General features: G+C 37.6%; 1 protein-coding gene across 13 annotated transcripts in view; it reads right to left on the bottom strand.

The window, feature by feature from the left end:
* The window catches only part of LOC121860936 (RNA-binding protein lark-like), a 35,211-nt gene that overhangs the window by 18,687 nt on the left and 994 nt on the right, over positions 1-15,530 (bottom strand). For 7 of the 13 annotated variants that reach the window (XR_006087955.1, XR_006087957.1, XR_006087951.1 and 4 more), the window contains exons 2-6: positions 13,650-13,726; positions 11,284-11,587; positions 9,082-9,198; positions 3,161-3,379; positions 1,556-1,642 (exon numbers count right to left, since the gene is read on the bottom strand). Coding sequence is in view for 2 of the 13 variants with exons in the window: in XM_042358329.1 (XP_042214263.1) it covers positions 1,556-1,642; positions 3,161-3,379; positions 9,082-9,198; positions 11,284-11,436 (576 nt within the window). In the remaining 11 variants the exon portion in view is untranslated. The remainder of the gene's footprint in view (positions 1-1,555; positions 1,643-3,160; positions 3,380-9,081; positions 9,199-11,283; positions 11,588-13,649; positions 13,727-15,530) is intronic. The other 6 variants (XR_006087953.1, XR_006087956.1, XR_006087952.1 and 3 more) reach the window with 2 other exon arrangements.

Consider the following 15,530-nt stretch of genomic DNA (forward strand, 5'->3'; position numbering starts at 1 on the left):
GAAAGCAATTATTTTTGCTAAAATTTATTCTTTATTTTGTATGTGACCAAATTATTGTAGTACTACATATGGGCCACAGTGTTTAATGTTTACGTTTCATTCTCTCCATCACCTCCTCCGCCACCTGTGTTACATACCATTCACCTGCGTCACCTTCCATGCGTCTGTGTCGCCTACTACAATGATTCATTCTTCGCCTGCAGTGCTGGTAAGTGTAAATCTTTGATAATTAGTAATTACATGTACACGTATATGGGCCAATAATTTTTTAGTTATATTTTTTGTAGGGAGGGGGAAGTGCCTTGATATTTTCTTTATTTCTAAGCCACATAAGAGTTTTGTAATGATTTTTTGACAACTTTTATAATTTCATTAAAAGCAACAATAGACATGGCGAGTAGGCTGGTGAGTCAAAGACGTAGTTATAGCCCATCACCTACTCACACACGTTCACGTCTCACATATACACATCCATACTCTTCATTTTTCTTATTTTACAGTTTTATATTTTCTTTATTTCTAAGCCACATCGTTTATATAGAGTAGAATAATTGTAAAATAAATACATTTTTCTGAGGCGCATGGCGGGAGTAAGCTGGCTGACATGCCAGTCGGCTGTGGCCTGCGAGATGGTAAAGCATGTTGCCGTTGTTACATATAATTAAACTATAAAAGTTGTGGAAAAATAATTTCAATAATCTAATGTGACTTAGAAATAAAGAAAATATAATTTAAAACTATAAAATGAGAATTATGAAGAGCATGGGTGTGTACTCTGTGTGGGAGGTGATTGTAAGTGTGGAAGCAGTGGACAGTTTGTTAATAGGGCATCTGGCAACTAGGCTGGTTAGGCTTATTTCAGTTTAAATGTGCACCACACAACCACCTCTGCTGTAAATTTACTTTATCCTGTTTACCACTGATTGTTAAGTTGATTTCAGCCAAGGATATTTAGGAAAAATAATGAAAGCCTAAAAATGGAAAAATTATACAAGATAGTGCACACATTGCATCGCAGCTCAGCTGGGATGTGCTGCCTCTGCCGACTGACCCTTAGCAACTGTTGCAAAAGGTCAGTCGGCAGAGGCACAAAACCTAAACCCCCTCCCCTGCTCAGTACACATGGTAACTGAGGAGAGAGGCGCGGGTGGAAGTATCTCACTGCATCGTACTTTTTTCCCTAAGCCAAGCACCTAAAGTTGAATTCATGTAAGTTATATACGCATACGATGTGACACGACTGCATTGGTCAACATATACACCTATCCTATATTATGGTGCATAACTTTGTACCAGAGGACATTTTGCTTCACCAATTGGGTAGGGAGGAAAACCATATTTAAGAAAAATTGGGAGGAAAAGATAAATTAGGAAGCTGAGCTCTCTTACTTGGATGGGGACTAGAATCATAGCATGAACCATGAAAAATAATATATCAAATAATTAACAGCACTAAAATTTTCAAGCTTTTGGTAGAGTTTTACAAACAACATCATAATACTGTATAACAACTACTGAACATTACAACAACTGTCAACAAAATAGTAGACATTACCACACTGCCACTCACTGCAGAAGAACTTGTGCTCTGTTGGTCACCATGACCCTTCCTCTCAGTAGTGGAAGCCTTTACATCCATTACCTGAAACCAACTGCGCATTAATCACTTCTAGAAATACACCAATTGAATGAAATGTTACTCATCGTGCAAATAGTAAATGTAAGTAAACATTATACACCTACAGGTAGTTCTGCTATAACGCGATAATTGTGTTCTTGTAAAATATCGTGTTATAGAAAATCGCGTAATAGAAATAACAGGGCTTATGGAGAAAATAGGGTTAGGTGCAGATTACTCGAAATCGAAAAAATTTAGTAGTTAGCCTAACACAAAGGATAGCACAGTCTAAATAAATGTTACATTCATATCTAATAATGAAATCATACAGTAAATGTAACACTTTACTTGATGGGGGAGAAGGGTGATTTTGAGGTTGATAAAATCGAGCTTCTCTTCAAGTGTTATATCCTTTCTTTTACGATCATCACCGGGAATTCTATCACCAGAACGCTTCTTGTTGATATTCTTCATTACTATATTCACAGTTAATACCACAAAATTGGAGAAGTAGTAAGCAAAAATCGCGTTATAGCAAACAAGCGTTCGCGTTATACAAATATCGTTCCTAATTCATAAATCGCGTTAGAGCAAATTCGCGTTATCAAAACACGCGTTATAGCAGAACTCACTGTACATACAATTTCGATTGAGTGAAAATTATCTAACAGTAAAAAAAAAAGAAAACAGTAACAAGAATATACAATAAGATCAAGAAAAGTTTAGAAAGGATCAGGTGATCCATCCCCTACCATGATACGATTATACAGTGATATCTCCGTTAGCCGGAACAATTGGTGCAGAGCACTTCCGGGAATGAGAGATTCCGGGAAATGAGACGACTCTCTCAAAGCTGGAAAAAATCTCTCATCCCGGAATTTTCCGGGTAACGGAAAAATGTTCTCGGAAGTTCCAGAAATTGCCCATTACATCATCTCTCGAACACAGAAAAATATCCCTCATTCCCGGAATTTTTCGAGTAACGGAAAAATTTTCTCACAATTTCCAGAAAATGTGCCTGATTTTCATCTCTCAAACCCGGAAAAAACTCCCCCATCCCCGGAATTTTCTGGGTACCAGGAAAATTTTCTCAGAATTTTCCGGAAAATGTGCCCCCGGAAAATCATTTCCAAAGCCATAATTTTCCGGCTTTGGGAACGATTTTCCGAGAAAATTTCAATTCCGACTATCAGAGAGTTCCGAGATTGAGGGATTCCGGCTAACGAGATATTACTGTAGTGGCGCTGAGATAATTCGTGGATTAGGTACTGTACCAGAAGACATCGTGAATTATCAAATTGAGAATTATAGTTAAAAGATTTAAATGGAAATAATTAACCTAGTAAAACCAAGAAATACTGATAGTAAATTTGATTGATAACATTTTGGAACTGCTCCCCTTATATGCTATCAAACAGCTTTACACTAGAGTTCACAGAACTGTTTGCACATATAGAAAGCATGCCACCATCAACTGAGTCAACCAGTAGCATAATACCAAGACACTGTTCGTGTCACACAATATAAAACCCAAAGGCTTACCTTTCCATGAAGCATGTAGCCATCCAAGGCATCAATGGCAGACCGGCATTCCTCTTCTGTCTCCATGTGCACAAACCCATAGTTTTTCACTATGTCTGCCTCAACTACAGTTCCATGAGCTTCAAAGAGTTGTCGAATTTCTGAGCGAGTTGTATAGTCACTCAGATTTCCCACAAATATTTTATGAGTATTTCTCTGTACAGGTGTACTTGTTGCAGTCTAAAAATAAAGAGAAAAGATATACGACTAGTGTGAGATTTGTTATACGAAATAATTTGACTGCCCTTTGACTTTGATCTTAGATTTATTTTGTCCAATTTCATCGGTTCTTCCTTGACCAACACTCAATCTACCAGCCAAATTTTATTTACCATAAATTAATATGGATACTCATTTTTAGATTATATTTTTCATAAATTAAAAACATACCCTAATGTCCAAATCAGATTTTCCCAATACAAACTCTTCTTTACACTAAGCCAACACAATTATTCAGTGTTTGTGTACTACACTTCCATCTCACTGTGAAGTTTTAACATAACACATACAATCCATGGCTACAAAGTATTTAACATCAACAGTTTGGAATATGGAATAGCGCAGATATAAAAAGCATTTGTGAAAATGAAAGATGCATCTGGCAGTGATAATCAGGGTTTGCTCATGTGGTTTGGGAATATATTAAAAGAATGGGAAGTGAAAGATGGTTAAAGATCAATGGCGTGTACAGTAATCTCCATCAGCCAGAATAATTGGTGCAGAGTGGTTCTAGGTTTGAGAAATTTCTAGATACAGTGACCCCTCTGTTAACGAACTCAATCCGTTCCAGAAGGTCGTTAATTAACCGAAAAGTTCGTTAACCGAAACCATTGTTTCAATGGGTTTTTGGGTAATTGGTTCCAGCTCACCGAAAATTTCCTAACTTCAACAAAAATGGTAGAAAAGTTCACTTACTTTGAGGTGTGTATGTAGAAGGCTCCTGGATGATGATGATGATGATGATGATGGGATTTAGAATGGGGGTGGAGGAGAAGGAAGAAGAGAAGGCATTGGGGTGGAAGAGAAGTCACCCCATGGTGCCATTTCACCCATAAAATTTTAGCTCTCTTGGTGTAATTCAAGATTATTTTCTTTAAATCAACACTGCACTGCATTATATATTGTCAATATGTATATATTTCAAAATGACCAATACTTTGCTTGGAAACACAGAAAAAAAGCATTTAGTTGAAGAGAGTCTCAAGCAAGATGTTACCTCCAGTGAAAACAGAGAGAGACTAACTCCTGTTTGCTGTGTTAAGAGGCTGGATGCCGCGCATTAAACTAGTCACTTTACCTTCAATTATGTTCAATAATTGTTAAAATGACTAAAAAATTGAATATTAAACTTTTAAAATTATTGAATAGTATAAATTTCTTGATATTTACTAAAATAGTAAGGAATTTAAGCCCTAGAACCGATTAATGTATTGGCGGACTGATACTAAAGCTGGTTGCCCGGTCAGTGCAAGCGAAAACATGTTGAGGCCGGTTCGTAAGAACTTCGTTAACCAAATTTTTTTTCATTAACCGAATTGAAGATCCTTATGGAAGGCAGTTCGTTAATCGAAATTACGTTAACCGAGGTGTTCGTTAAACGAGGGGTCACTGTATAGAGATGAATTTTCTCATCTCCGGAATTTTCCAGGTACCGGCACAATAAATGTTTCCGCGTTGGACTGCAGTCGGACAGACTAAAAAAATTTTGTATTTATGCAAACACTACTGTACACATACAATATTTTGTAAATAAAAAAATATACCACTGTATACACTAAAGTGACTAGACTGTACAGTACTCGTCAGCAGATGCTGTTGTCTTGAGCTTGTGATGCAAGCAGGACAAATGGTGTTATGATGATACAGGAAGGCCTGCCTTTGTCCTGCACCATTTACTGTAACCGGTGTTACTAACTGTCACTCTCCTCTACCTCCACGAAAGAGGGAGTGTATACACAATGTTTACTATACATACACTTGCCTACAGGAGGCATACACTGTCCACTCTGCTATGTAAAGTACTTTCACACTTACTGACTGTACAGTACAGTACAGTATATGTAACAGTAATCACTTTTAATGTCTTAATACTGTTTTAATGGTAATCTTGGCTGATTATATGCTGGTACAGTAATGTACAACATAGATCATATGCAAAACTGCAGTGAGCGAGCAAACAAGCTTGTACAATGGCAGCAGACAATGAACTAAGAGTATCATGATGCTACAGTTTGGGAAAAAAGGCTGTAAGATACATCAGCCAATCATAGGCATCCCATGCAGTCACATGACAGTACAGAAAACCCTTGCACTTCCGGACCTCTCAGATACGGATTTAGGTTCGTCCAGGTGAGGTCTGGATGTGGCAAATTCATATCCGGTCTCTCTTTCTCAGTCTGTATGCCACGTTTACTCCCCCGCTGCTAAAATGGATCCTGTTTAAAAAGTAATACACAAATAAAAATTATTAATGTTGTTATTATTACTGTGTTATCATTACTGTAATATTATTTAATACAATTACAGTAAGTCCTTGCTCAACATCGTCCCGCTTAACGATGTTTTGGTACTACGTCGCTGAACTTTAGAGACCATAAATTTGTTTAACGTCCCGGTGATCCGATACTACAGTACATCGTTTTGCTTTGTCACATCCTATTTTCTACTGTGCATCACCCGCTCTTGTCTGGCCGCGCTACGCTCTCTTGGCTCGGTGCGCTGCCCTCACTCGCGGAACGTCACAGCGTCTCCAAGCGACGCCAAGCCAGTCTCTGTTACGACTTCACATCATTCGTGTGTGCTTAAGTGTTTTTGCTCTAAAACTGTACTCTAACTATTCGAAATAGCTTCCAAGCACCCAAGCTACTGATGCTAGTGTAGTGAAGAGGCAACATAAGACCATTACCGGATACCCTTGCTAAGAAAATGGATGTATTGACCCGATTTGAAAAAGGGGAACGTGCTGTGGACATAGCCGCTGTGCTTGGTCTAACCCCGACAACAGTGCGTACTATACGGACCAATGCTGACGAGATTAAGGTTGGTGCTGGAAGTGGTTCTTCTCTGAATGCTACTAAGGTGACTCGTACTAAAAGCAATGTGATAGAGAAGGTGGAAAAGATGTTGGCAATGTGGATGGAGGACCAGAATCAACGCAATGCCCCTGTGAACCTTATGGTTATCCAGCATAAGGCCAGATCCCTGTAAGGCAGAAGAGGGTGAAGGATCGAAGGAAGAGACCTTGACTGTCAGCCAAGGATGGTTTCAATGATTTAAGCATCGTTATAACTTCCACAATATTAAGATGACTGGTGAAGCTGCCAGTTCAGATACGGTTGTTGCCGAGACATTCCCGCCAGAATTCAAACGGATTATCCAGCAAGGAGGTTACTCACCGAAGCAAGTCTTCAATGTGGATGAGACTGGTCTCTTTTGGAAGAGGATGCCTGAGAGGACCTATATCTCCAAGGAGGAGAAAAGAGTTCCAGGTTTTAAAGCGGCAAAAGACCGCTTGATGCTGCTGCTTAGCGCGAACGCTGCCGGTGACTTCAAGCTGAAGCCTATGCTGATTTCTCGCGCTGCCAACCCACGGGCCCTGAAAGGTTACTCTAAGGATCACCTTCTTGTCATTTACAAGGCAAACAAAAAGGCATGGATAACCGGCGCTATATTTAGCCAGTGGTTAAACGTGTACGCCGTCCCTGCACTGAAGGAATACTGCGCCAACGAGAACCTTAACTTCAAAATTCTTCTGATCCTTGGCAATGCTTCAGCTCATCCTCCCAATCTCGACGATTTGCATGACAGTGTAAAAGTCGTATTCATGCCTCCCAACACGACAGCACTGATGCAGCCTATGGACCAAGGCGTCATCGCCGCATTTAAGGCGTATTATTTACGCTGTACCATGGCCCAGCTGCTCAAGGCTACAGACGGAGAAATAAACCAACTATCCGAGAATATTGGCGCGGCTTCAACATTCTTCATGCAATTGACAACATTGGCAAGGCATGGGAAAAGGTTTCAGAAAGTTGCCTGAATGGTGTGTGGCATAAACTGTGGCCCGAGTGCGTCAGCAGTTTTACGGGATTCACAGACTTAGTCCCAGCTGTGAATAGGGATATCCTCAGCTTGGCTAGACAGGCAGGCTTTGATGAGCTGGAATCAGAGGATATTGAGGACGTCCTGGCATCCCATACAGAAGAACTCGCCAACGAAGATCTGCAACAATTAACAGAACACAGTCCCGTTGAAGACGACGACGAAGAAGAACCTCAACGAACGCTAACTTCAAAGAGGTTGGCAGAATCGTTGAACATGTTCCAGCAAACAATGCAAATGCTTCTAGATGACAACCCAAACAGAGAACGTAGCTCAAAGGTTCAACGCAGCATTGAGGACAGTCTTGGTTGCTACACCAAGATCTATAAGGAGAAGAAGATGAGTAGCACCAAGCAGTCAACACTGGATTTTTTCGTCGCGGGACGGCAGGAGCTTCTTCACAACGGCCTGCAGCCGAGGAAAAGCAAACAACAACGTAGGAGGAGCAACCAGCGGCGGAGGAACCCCAGTCAGAGCAGGAAGCAGCTGCAGAGTCTCAGTGACTCACCACCCTCCTCCTCCTTCGCTCCACTACCCACCACACACTCGCTCTACCACCTCCTCCCATCGGTGAGTACCAATACAAACTCAGTACTGTAGTTCTATATACTATTCTCTATAGAAATGGCAATAATTTTCCGTATATGTAACTTTTTTCATGGGGCAAAGGGAGGCTCAGGAACGTAACTCCCGTATTTTATCTATGTCTTATAGGGAAAATTTATCTGCCAAATGTTGTTTTGCTTAACGTCGCATTTTCAGGAACGTAACCCCATCGTTAAGTGAAGACTTACTGTACTGTATATACTGTATTATTATCAACAATTATAATTGTTAATGTTATTAGCAATACAGTCCATGTTCAAAATTATGATTATCGTTAAAACGCCTTCATCACCCAGTTTATCCAGATATTTGCCACATCCGGACGCCCTCCCCCCCCTTAATTATCCAGAAGTGCGAGGATTTATTGTAGTAGCCAATTGTAGTTCACATACACACTTAGCCTACCCACCTACGTGCCTGGAAAGGAGAGATTTTCTCGAAATTTTCTGGAAATGCAGTGATGCAATCTCGGAAATTCATTCGAATACCCAGAATTTATCGGATACTATTGGAGAGTTCCAGAAATCGAAGATTCCAGCTAACAGAGAGATTACTTGGTAGACATTCTGAAAATAATTATAATTTTCTCTTTAGTAAATAAAAACCAATCCATATTTTCATAATTTCAGTAAATTTGGTTTAAATTTGTTGTGATAATTTTCTAGAGAATGTTTGTAATTGGTAGTTACGCAATGGAAGGCATAGTGTCCATTTCCTCAGATTTTGCTATAATGTATCTCCTCTACTTACAAACTTACGTACATACGAACAAACCTGTACATATGTCCAAATTTCCATTCGGTGCGAAAGCAAGTCATTAGTTCTACCAACACGCAATAGATGGCATTCGTGTGCTACTCCCAGCATTACCAACCAAGCGACAGCCATTTTAGTTGTTGTTGTCTCATTCTTAGCATTATAGTGGTGACAGACATTTAATGAGTTATATGCCTGAAAGGTATTATAGTTTGCCACTAAGCAAGCAGGAATAGAATGATAGTCGTGGTAATACACAACTCTCACATATACAGTAGTTGTGTTAGAAGCTCATTATCTCAATATTTTTTCTCCCCGGGGGGGGGGGGGGACCCCAACCATGCAAGGGAGCCTCCCCTCAAGCACGGTAAAATGATCGTCTACTGTATTTACTTAAAGAAGAAAAGATAAACACAAACCTGTTTTGAATCATGTTCTGCTGTGCCTTGACTTTGCAATCGAGATATACAAGTTTCCTTTGTCTCTACACCCTCAGCTGTGGCATCATGCTGAGCTGACCGTACCTTGGCAAGTTCCTTTGAGAAAAAACAAACAAAAGCAAAAAACAATATTACACATAAATCACAAAATTTTACTCATAAACATGATTCTTTGTACACCATAATAACAATAATAATAATAATAATTATAATAATAAAAAAATAGTGACAATAATAATTACAATACAGTTTGACCCCTCTTATCTGACAACTTTGGGACCAGATGAAAGACAAACAATACAGTACAGTATAAACTTATGTTAAATAGATTGTCTTTGTGCTATATACTGTAATGGTACATTAGCATTTGCCACACTTTGCCTAATTCCCCATAATAATTAGAATTTTTTTGTATGCAAATTTGATACACATCATAGTGAGTAAATTGAATAAGTAAACAGGCAATATAACAGTAATGTTTAATACTGTAAATATGTAATTCAATATTGGTAAATGTGTCATAAAATTATAAATGAAAAAACATCTAAAATCCTCACATCCCAAGCCACACTCAAGTCTTAGTTGAGCAATTGTATTCATAACACTCATGATGTGTTGTCATCAACAATTATGTGTACATTTTCCATACAAAAACACTTAAAAATTCATGAAAGCTTATGAAATACCAACAAACTAAACATAAAAAGTCCTGTACAGTATATCCTCTATTTACAATAATAATAATAATTAACAGTGTAGTGTAATGGAAATAAAGTTGCCAGATGCTGAAAACATACAGAAGACATACCACAAGGTACTGTACAGGCTTTGAGGAGCTCTGGACCATAATTTGCTAAGTGCCAAAATAGAAAATCGAGTTAAATGCTCAGGTAGGCATGTAAGACATTACAATAGTCTTTTCAGAGGACTCTCACCCACATGTACATGTTTCCAATTGACTCTCTTGACTTACCCAGGGGACAGAAGAGAGGTTGGAGAGTACAATGCAATACTGTACATAACACGTTTCAGCAATGTATGGCTCTTAGCAGGTAATGGTCCAGAGCTCCCCATGTGTTATGTACGGTACTGCATATAACATACAGCAAAAGGGGAAAGGGGTGGTTGAACAAAGGTTTCTATGTAAATTTAGTACAATAAAAAGAAAATGGAGTAATATATAAGATTTCTCCAAATTACTTATAAAAGATATCTACAAAGGTTGGTATGCAGCTGTTCTTGTCTGTGCAAGACCTTTGGGTTTGATATAGTAGTGATGTCAAACAAAAATTCATGTACAAGGACCTTTAGATGGCAGAAGGGTGCAGTGGTGAGAGTGGTAAGAAAGGAGAGAGAGGGTGACTGGCTCATAAGTTCATGACAAACTTGTAGTCATGGGCAGGTCTTTATTGTATTATTTACCATGCTCTACTTTGTACCTGTTTCACTTTTTATTAACCTGAAATATATTTCTAATTCATGTATCAGAAGTTGAATTTTTTCACCAAACTTTAGCAGACTTTCTGTGGTTTGGGGATTTTTTTGGTCTGGCACCGTTCTGGTCCCAAGGGCGCCAAATTAGAGGGAGTCAACCTGTATATGCACCAGTGATAACAATAAATATCTAGAGAAAAATGATTCAATACTATTTGTTTTTATGAATTTGACTGAAAAATGCAATTACCATCACCACCACCATCTTATGTCCATTATTATGTTTACAGGGGTTAACCATAATTATCTGATAGCAGCTCTCCAAGCTATAGTCTCATTCAGCCTCTCACATTAGGTTCTTATCTCCAAAGTCATTTCTTACTAAGTCTCCCCAATCATTATTGGCCTACCCCTTCACATTCAAAATCTTACATCTCTTCATTTAATTGAACTGCACGTGTGAACCTCTGAGCAAAATCTCATTACAGTACTTGTATTGCTTTCAATATTCATTTACTCTCGTAGCTGTGAACAGGTTCTCCTATCGCTTAACATCATAAATAAAATGAATGTAAACAAATCCATTTTATGAGGCATCCGCTAGTGAACTTAAAGAGGTTTATATTAAACTGATGTCAAAATTAAATCAATGGGTGCTAAGAGTGAAGGGTGTGATTATTAACATATGCTTTTCCTACAAAACAGGTTGCCAAGCCTCCCTGAATCCACAACATGATATCGTCTTACCTCTCTTGTGGAATCCAGTTCACGTTTTGTAGCCTCATAGAGTGCTTCAAGTTTCTCTAATCTTCTTTGTAAACTCTCATTTTCTTCGAGCACTAAGCCATTTTGGGCTATCTGGTTTTCCATACTATTTATCTGATCTATCTCATGCTCCATACTGTCTGTAGTAGTTTTACTAAATTTTAAATACTTAGAACAGTTTCCACTACAAATAAGCCAACAGGGAATGGTTCATGATTCCTCATTCTCTGCTGCACATCTTCTCTGTAAGTCCCAAGATTTTATAGAAATCTTGTTGTACTTCAACCTGTAAGAAAAAGTAAGTCAATAAGAAAAGAACGGTGCAATTTTTGTTCCACATTTAGTAACAAGCAATTACCTTACAGACACAGGGTCCAGTGATTTAATATTTTGTAGGCTACCTGGTGAACTATCTTCAACAGAGGAAGGAAGGAAGGAGCTTAAAAATTTGCAGGAAGTTGCAGCTGTGGCTTTTAAAAAATACCGCTTTAATTCAGAATGCATTTTATCAAAATAATTACAGTTAGTGAGTATGAAACAGTCAGTGCTGTTAATGTCTTTGAAACATTTGAACTGCTCACATGAACAGATTACTGAAGCGCAACAAACAATATGACATCCTCTTCGGGTAGGTGGCACAGAGCATCTTTATTTAGCTATTAGAAAACTAGGGATAAAAGCAGAATATATACCAATACTATAAGTGCAATTCCTCCAACTATTGTGCTTATTATAGAACTAAGAAATTTGTTCTTCTATAGAGATGTTTTGTAAGGTAGCTGGTTAACTCTGCTGTTGTCCTTAACTATTAATGAACAGTATAACACAGTACCTGTACCATAATAGTTTACAATGACATGTGTTACTATGTCCCACTCTTGGAACAAATTCTATAGAAGAAAATTTGTTTCTTACATTTCATGTCAATAAAATAATGCACTTCTATCCTAGGACAGGTATATTAGGTTAGATAGGTTTGGTTAGTTTATTTTATACTGTATTGTATACGATAATTCAACATTTGCTAGCTAACTTTTATGGGTGTGACGAAACACTGTACAAGCAGTGCCCGGGTTACGACCGTCCCACTTACGAACAGGATATCACTACATTCATCGCAAAATTTTTTAATTAAAATCCCATTTTTTTACATTATTTTCATTACAGTGACCCCTCGTTTAACGAACTGCCTTCCATAAGGATCTTCAATTCGGTTAACGAACAAAAATTCGGTTAACGAATTTCTTACAAACCGACCTCAACATGTTTTCGCTTGCACTGACCGGGCAACCAGCTTTAGTATCAGTCCGCCAATACATTAATCGGTTCTAGGGCTTAAATTCCTTACTATTTTAGTAAATATCAAGAAGTTTATACATTTCAATAATTTTAAAAGTTTAATATTAACTTTTTTAGTCATTTTAACAATTATTGAACATAATTGAAGGTAAAGAAACTAGTTTCTGGAGTGCCATCCAGCCTGTTAACACACCAGACAGGCATTAGTCTCTCTCTGTTTTCAGTGGAGGTAACATCTTGCTTGAGACTCTCTTCAACTAAATGCTTTTTTCTGTGTTTCCAAGCAAATTATTGGTCATTTTGAAATATATTTTACATATTGACAATATATAATGCCGTGCAGTGTTGATTTAAAGAAAATAATCTTGAAATACACCAAGAGAACTAAAATTTTATGGATGAAATGGTGCCATGGGGTGACTTCTCTTCCACCCCAATGCCTTTTCTTCTTCCTTCTCCTCCACCCCCATTCTAATTCCCATCATCATCATCCAGGAGCCTTCTACATACACACCTCAAAGTAAGTGAACTTTTCTACCATTTTTGTTGAATTTAGGAAATTTTCGGTGAGCTGGAACCAATTACCCAAAAACCCATTGAAACAATGGTTTCGGTTAACGAACGACCTTCTGGAACGGATTGAGTTCGTTAACCGAGGGGTCACTGTACTCTATATTGTTTAACATCACTTTGTTTACAGTGTTTACATTATTTGTTATGTATGGGATATTATTGTTGTTTTGTATGGGCTGGGGTGTGCTTTAACCTAACTTATGGAATTCAAATTGTTCTGACTTACAAACAAACCAATTTATGATCAGGGTCCAGGAACGTATCCCTGTCATAAGTCAGTACTGTACAGGTATGAAATGCTGGCTAGGACAAAATTACCAAACTAATAATACAAAATTTTTTGTAAACATTTTTATTCATTGTTACATTATCAAATTAAAGATTCTAAAATTATCTATACAAAAATTTTCAAAAGTTGCTGCCAGTTTTTGTGTATGGAAGGAATGCATTAATGTTTACGAAACACTGTCTGGTACCCCTCACATAACAGTTGATAATGGCAGTGCACGAAGGCTGACGCATCCACATAGATTTGTGTTCAAGACGAAGAAATCTGTAAAGTAAAAGTAAGAAAATTTTAATTCTTCCAACAAGATTACCAGTCAAATTTTTATTACATGCACTACAGTAAATGACAAATGTTTATTTATGACTGTTGTTCTTGCCAATACAGTATATTATTGCATATGTCATAAATTCCTAATAAAAGCATCCACATAACATCCACATATATGTACTGTACATTATTACAGTTCTTGTAGGCGATTTTAATGAGATATTTATATCTCATTTGGGGAAATTTTGTTTTTCCATGTGAAATTTCAGACCGAGAATTGGTACATTATGCGGGTGAGGCAATGAGTTTCTGGTAAATACTCTTTGTCAGAAGTTGGTGGTAAATATTCGGAAAAGGACAATCACGCAACTCTACATTATAGTATATTGATTTGTTTACAGAGATAGAGCCAAAAAACCATACGGTTCACTTATTCACCAATGTTACCTGTAAGGTATTGGATTAATGAATCAAAACCCAAAATATTTATAAACAGAATAAGTTTAAGAACCTATTGCATGAAAAGAAAAAAAAGTGGGATTTGGGCAGGTCAAAAAATTAAGACAGTGAAGGCTAAAAAAAAAAAAGGCATTCAAGCCTATAATTAAGGTACTAAAACCCACAATATGAGGCTCCATCATTTATTGATAATTTAGGCAAAATCAGATTCAAAACTTATTAGTATATGACCAGACACATGTTACAACAAGCCAGAATTATCAGGGGAATAATTATGATAAATAATAAAATTACGGTATTTTTGCGTTTACACACCACACATTCCTACCACTAATCTATTATCATATTCTAATAAGACGTCTAATTATAAGATAATTTTCATCTATTACATTACCAGCGGAAATGTATAATAACGGAGATAGCATATCCAAAATTTTCTCTATTTTCTTCCATTAATCTTCCGCCATTGTCGCCTGCCTCACCTCCAACACTGCGTGTCTCCTGCGTCTCCTTCATAAATCATCACGCGCATGCATTCCCGTACACGTCACTCGGCCAATCAAAAGCGTTTTTGTTTTTGCAACCAATTAAAATTATTTGGGGTTTAATTTGTGATATATTTGGCCCAATCAAATTCGAGTTTTATTTTGGGTCTCATATTTCAAAATTCAAGTTCAGTTCCGATCATGGAAGTCTGCAATGGGCGTCACTTAAATTATATGGAGCTGATTGCGAGTTTTTGGGAAAAAAAAACGAAGAAACTATAGCATTTTTTCGATCGCATGGTGTTCTTCCAACCTCAGTAAAGTGTACTAAGAGCAAGACTGAATGGAAATATCGCAAAGACCAACATATGTGGCATTGTGTAAGAATCTCAGAATCCAACGACGAACAAGAACCAGGCCAATAAGGTAAGAAATAGGTGATTCCATCATATGGTGAGAGTCAGTTAGGTTAGGTTAGGTTTTTGTTTTTCTAGTGTTTTTTGGTGTATTTTGCCATTATTTTTTTTGGAAAACGTCCAACGAAAAAAAATCGAAAAAAATGGCTAATTTCCGCCAGAAATGAAGGTCATATTCGGTTTAAACACACAAATACACTAGAAAAATATATTTTAGTCTTTCTAACAGAGTGCGGTGAGACAGTGCAAATTAACCAAAATTTCTTTGCATACAAAGCACATAGAGATTTGATTTATATGTCATATCAGTTACTCACTGTTTTAAACCCACAATTTGCCTAATCATTCACGCCCTGTCCACTATAGGTAATTTATGATCATAGACTATCTCACACTGAGAGCACCCCTCCCTAACCTAAACTTAAATCCACTGCATAACCA

The sequence above is a fragment of the Homarus americanus genome, unplaced genomic scaffold, assembly GCF_018991925.1.
Source record: "Homarus americanus isolate GMGI-L3 unplaced genomic scaffold, GMGI_Hamer_2.0 scaffold52806, whole genome shotgun sequence".
NCBI lineage: Eukaryota > Metazoa > Arthropoda > Malacostraca > Decapoda > Nephropidae > Homarus > Homarus americanus.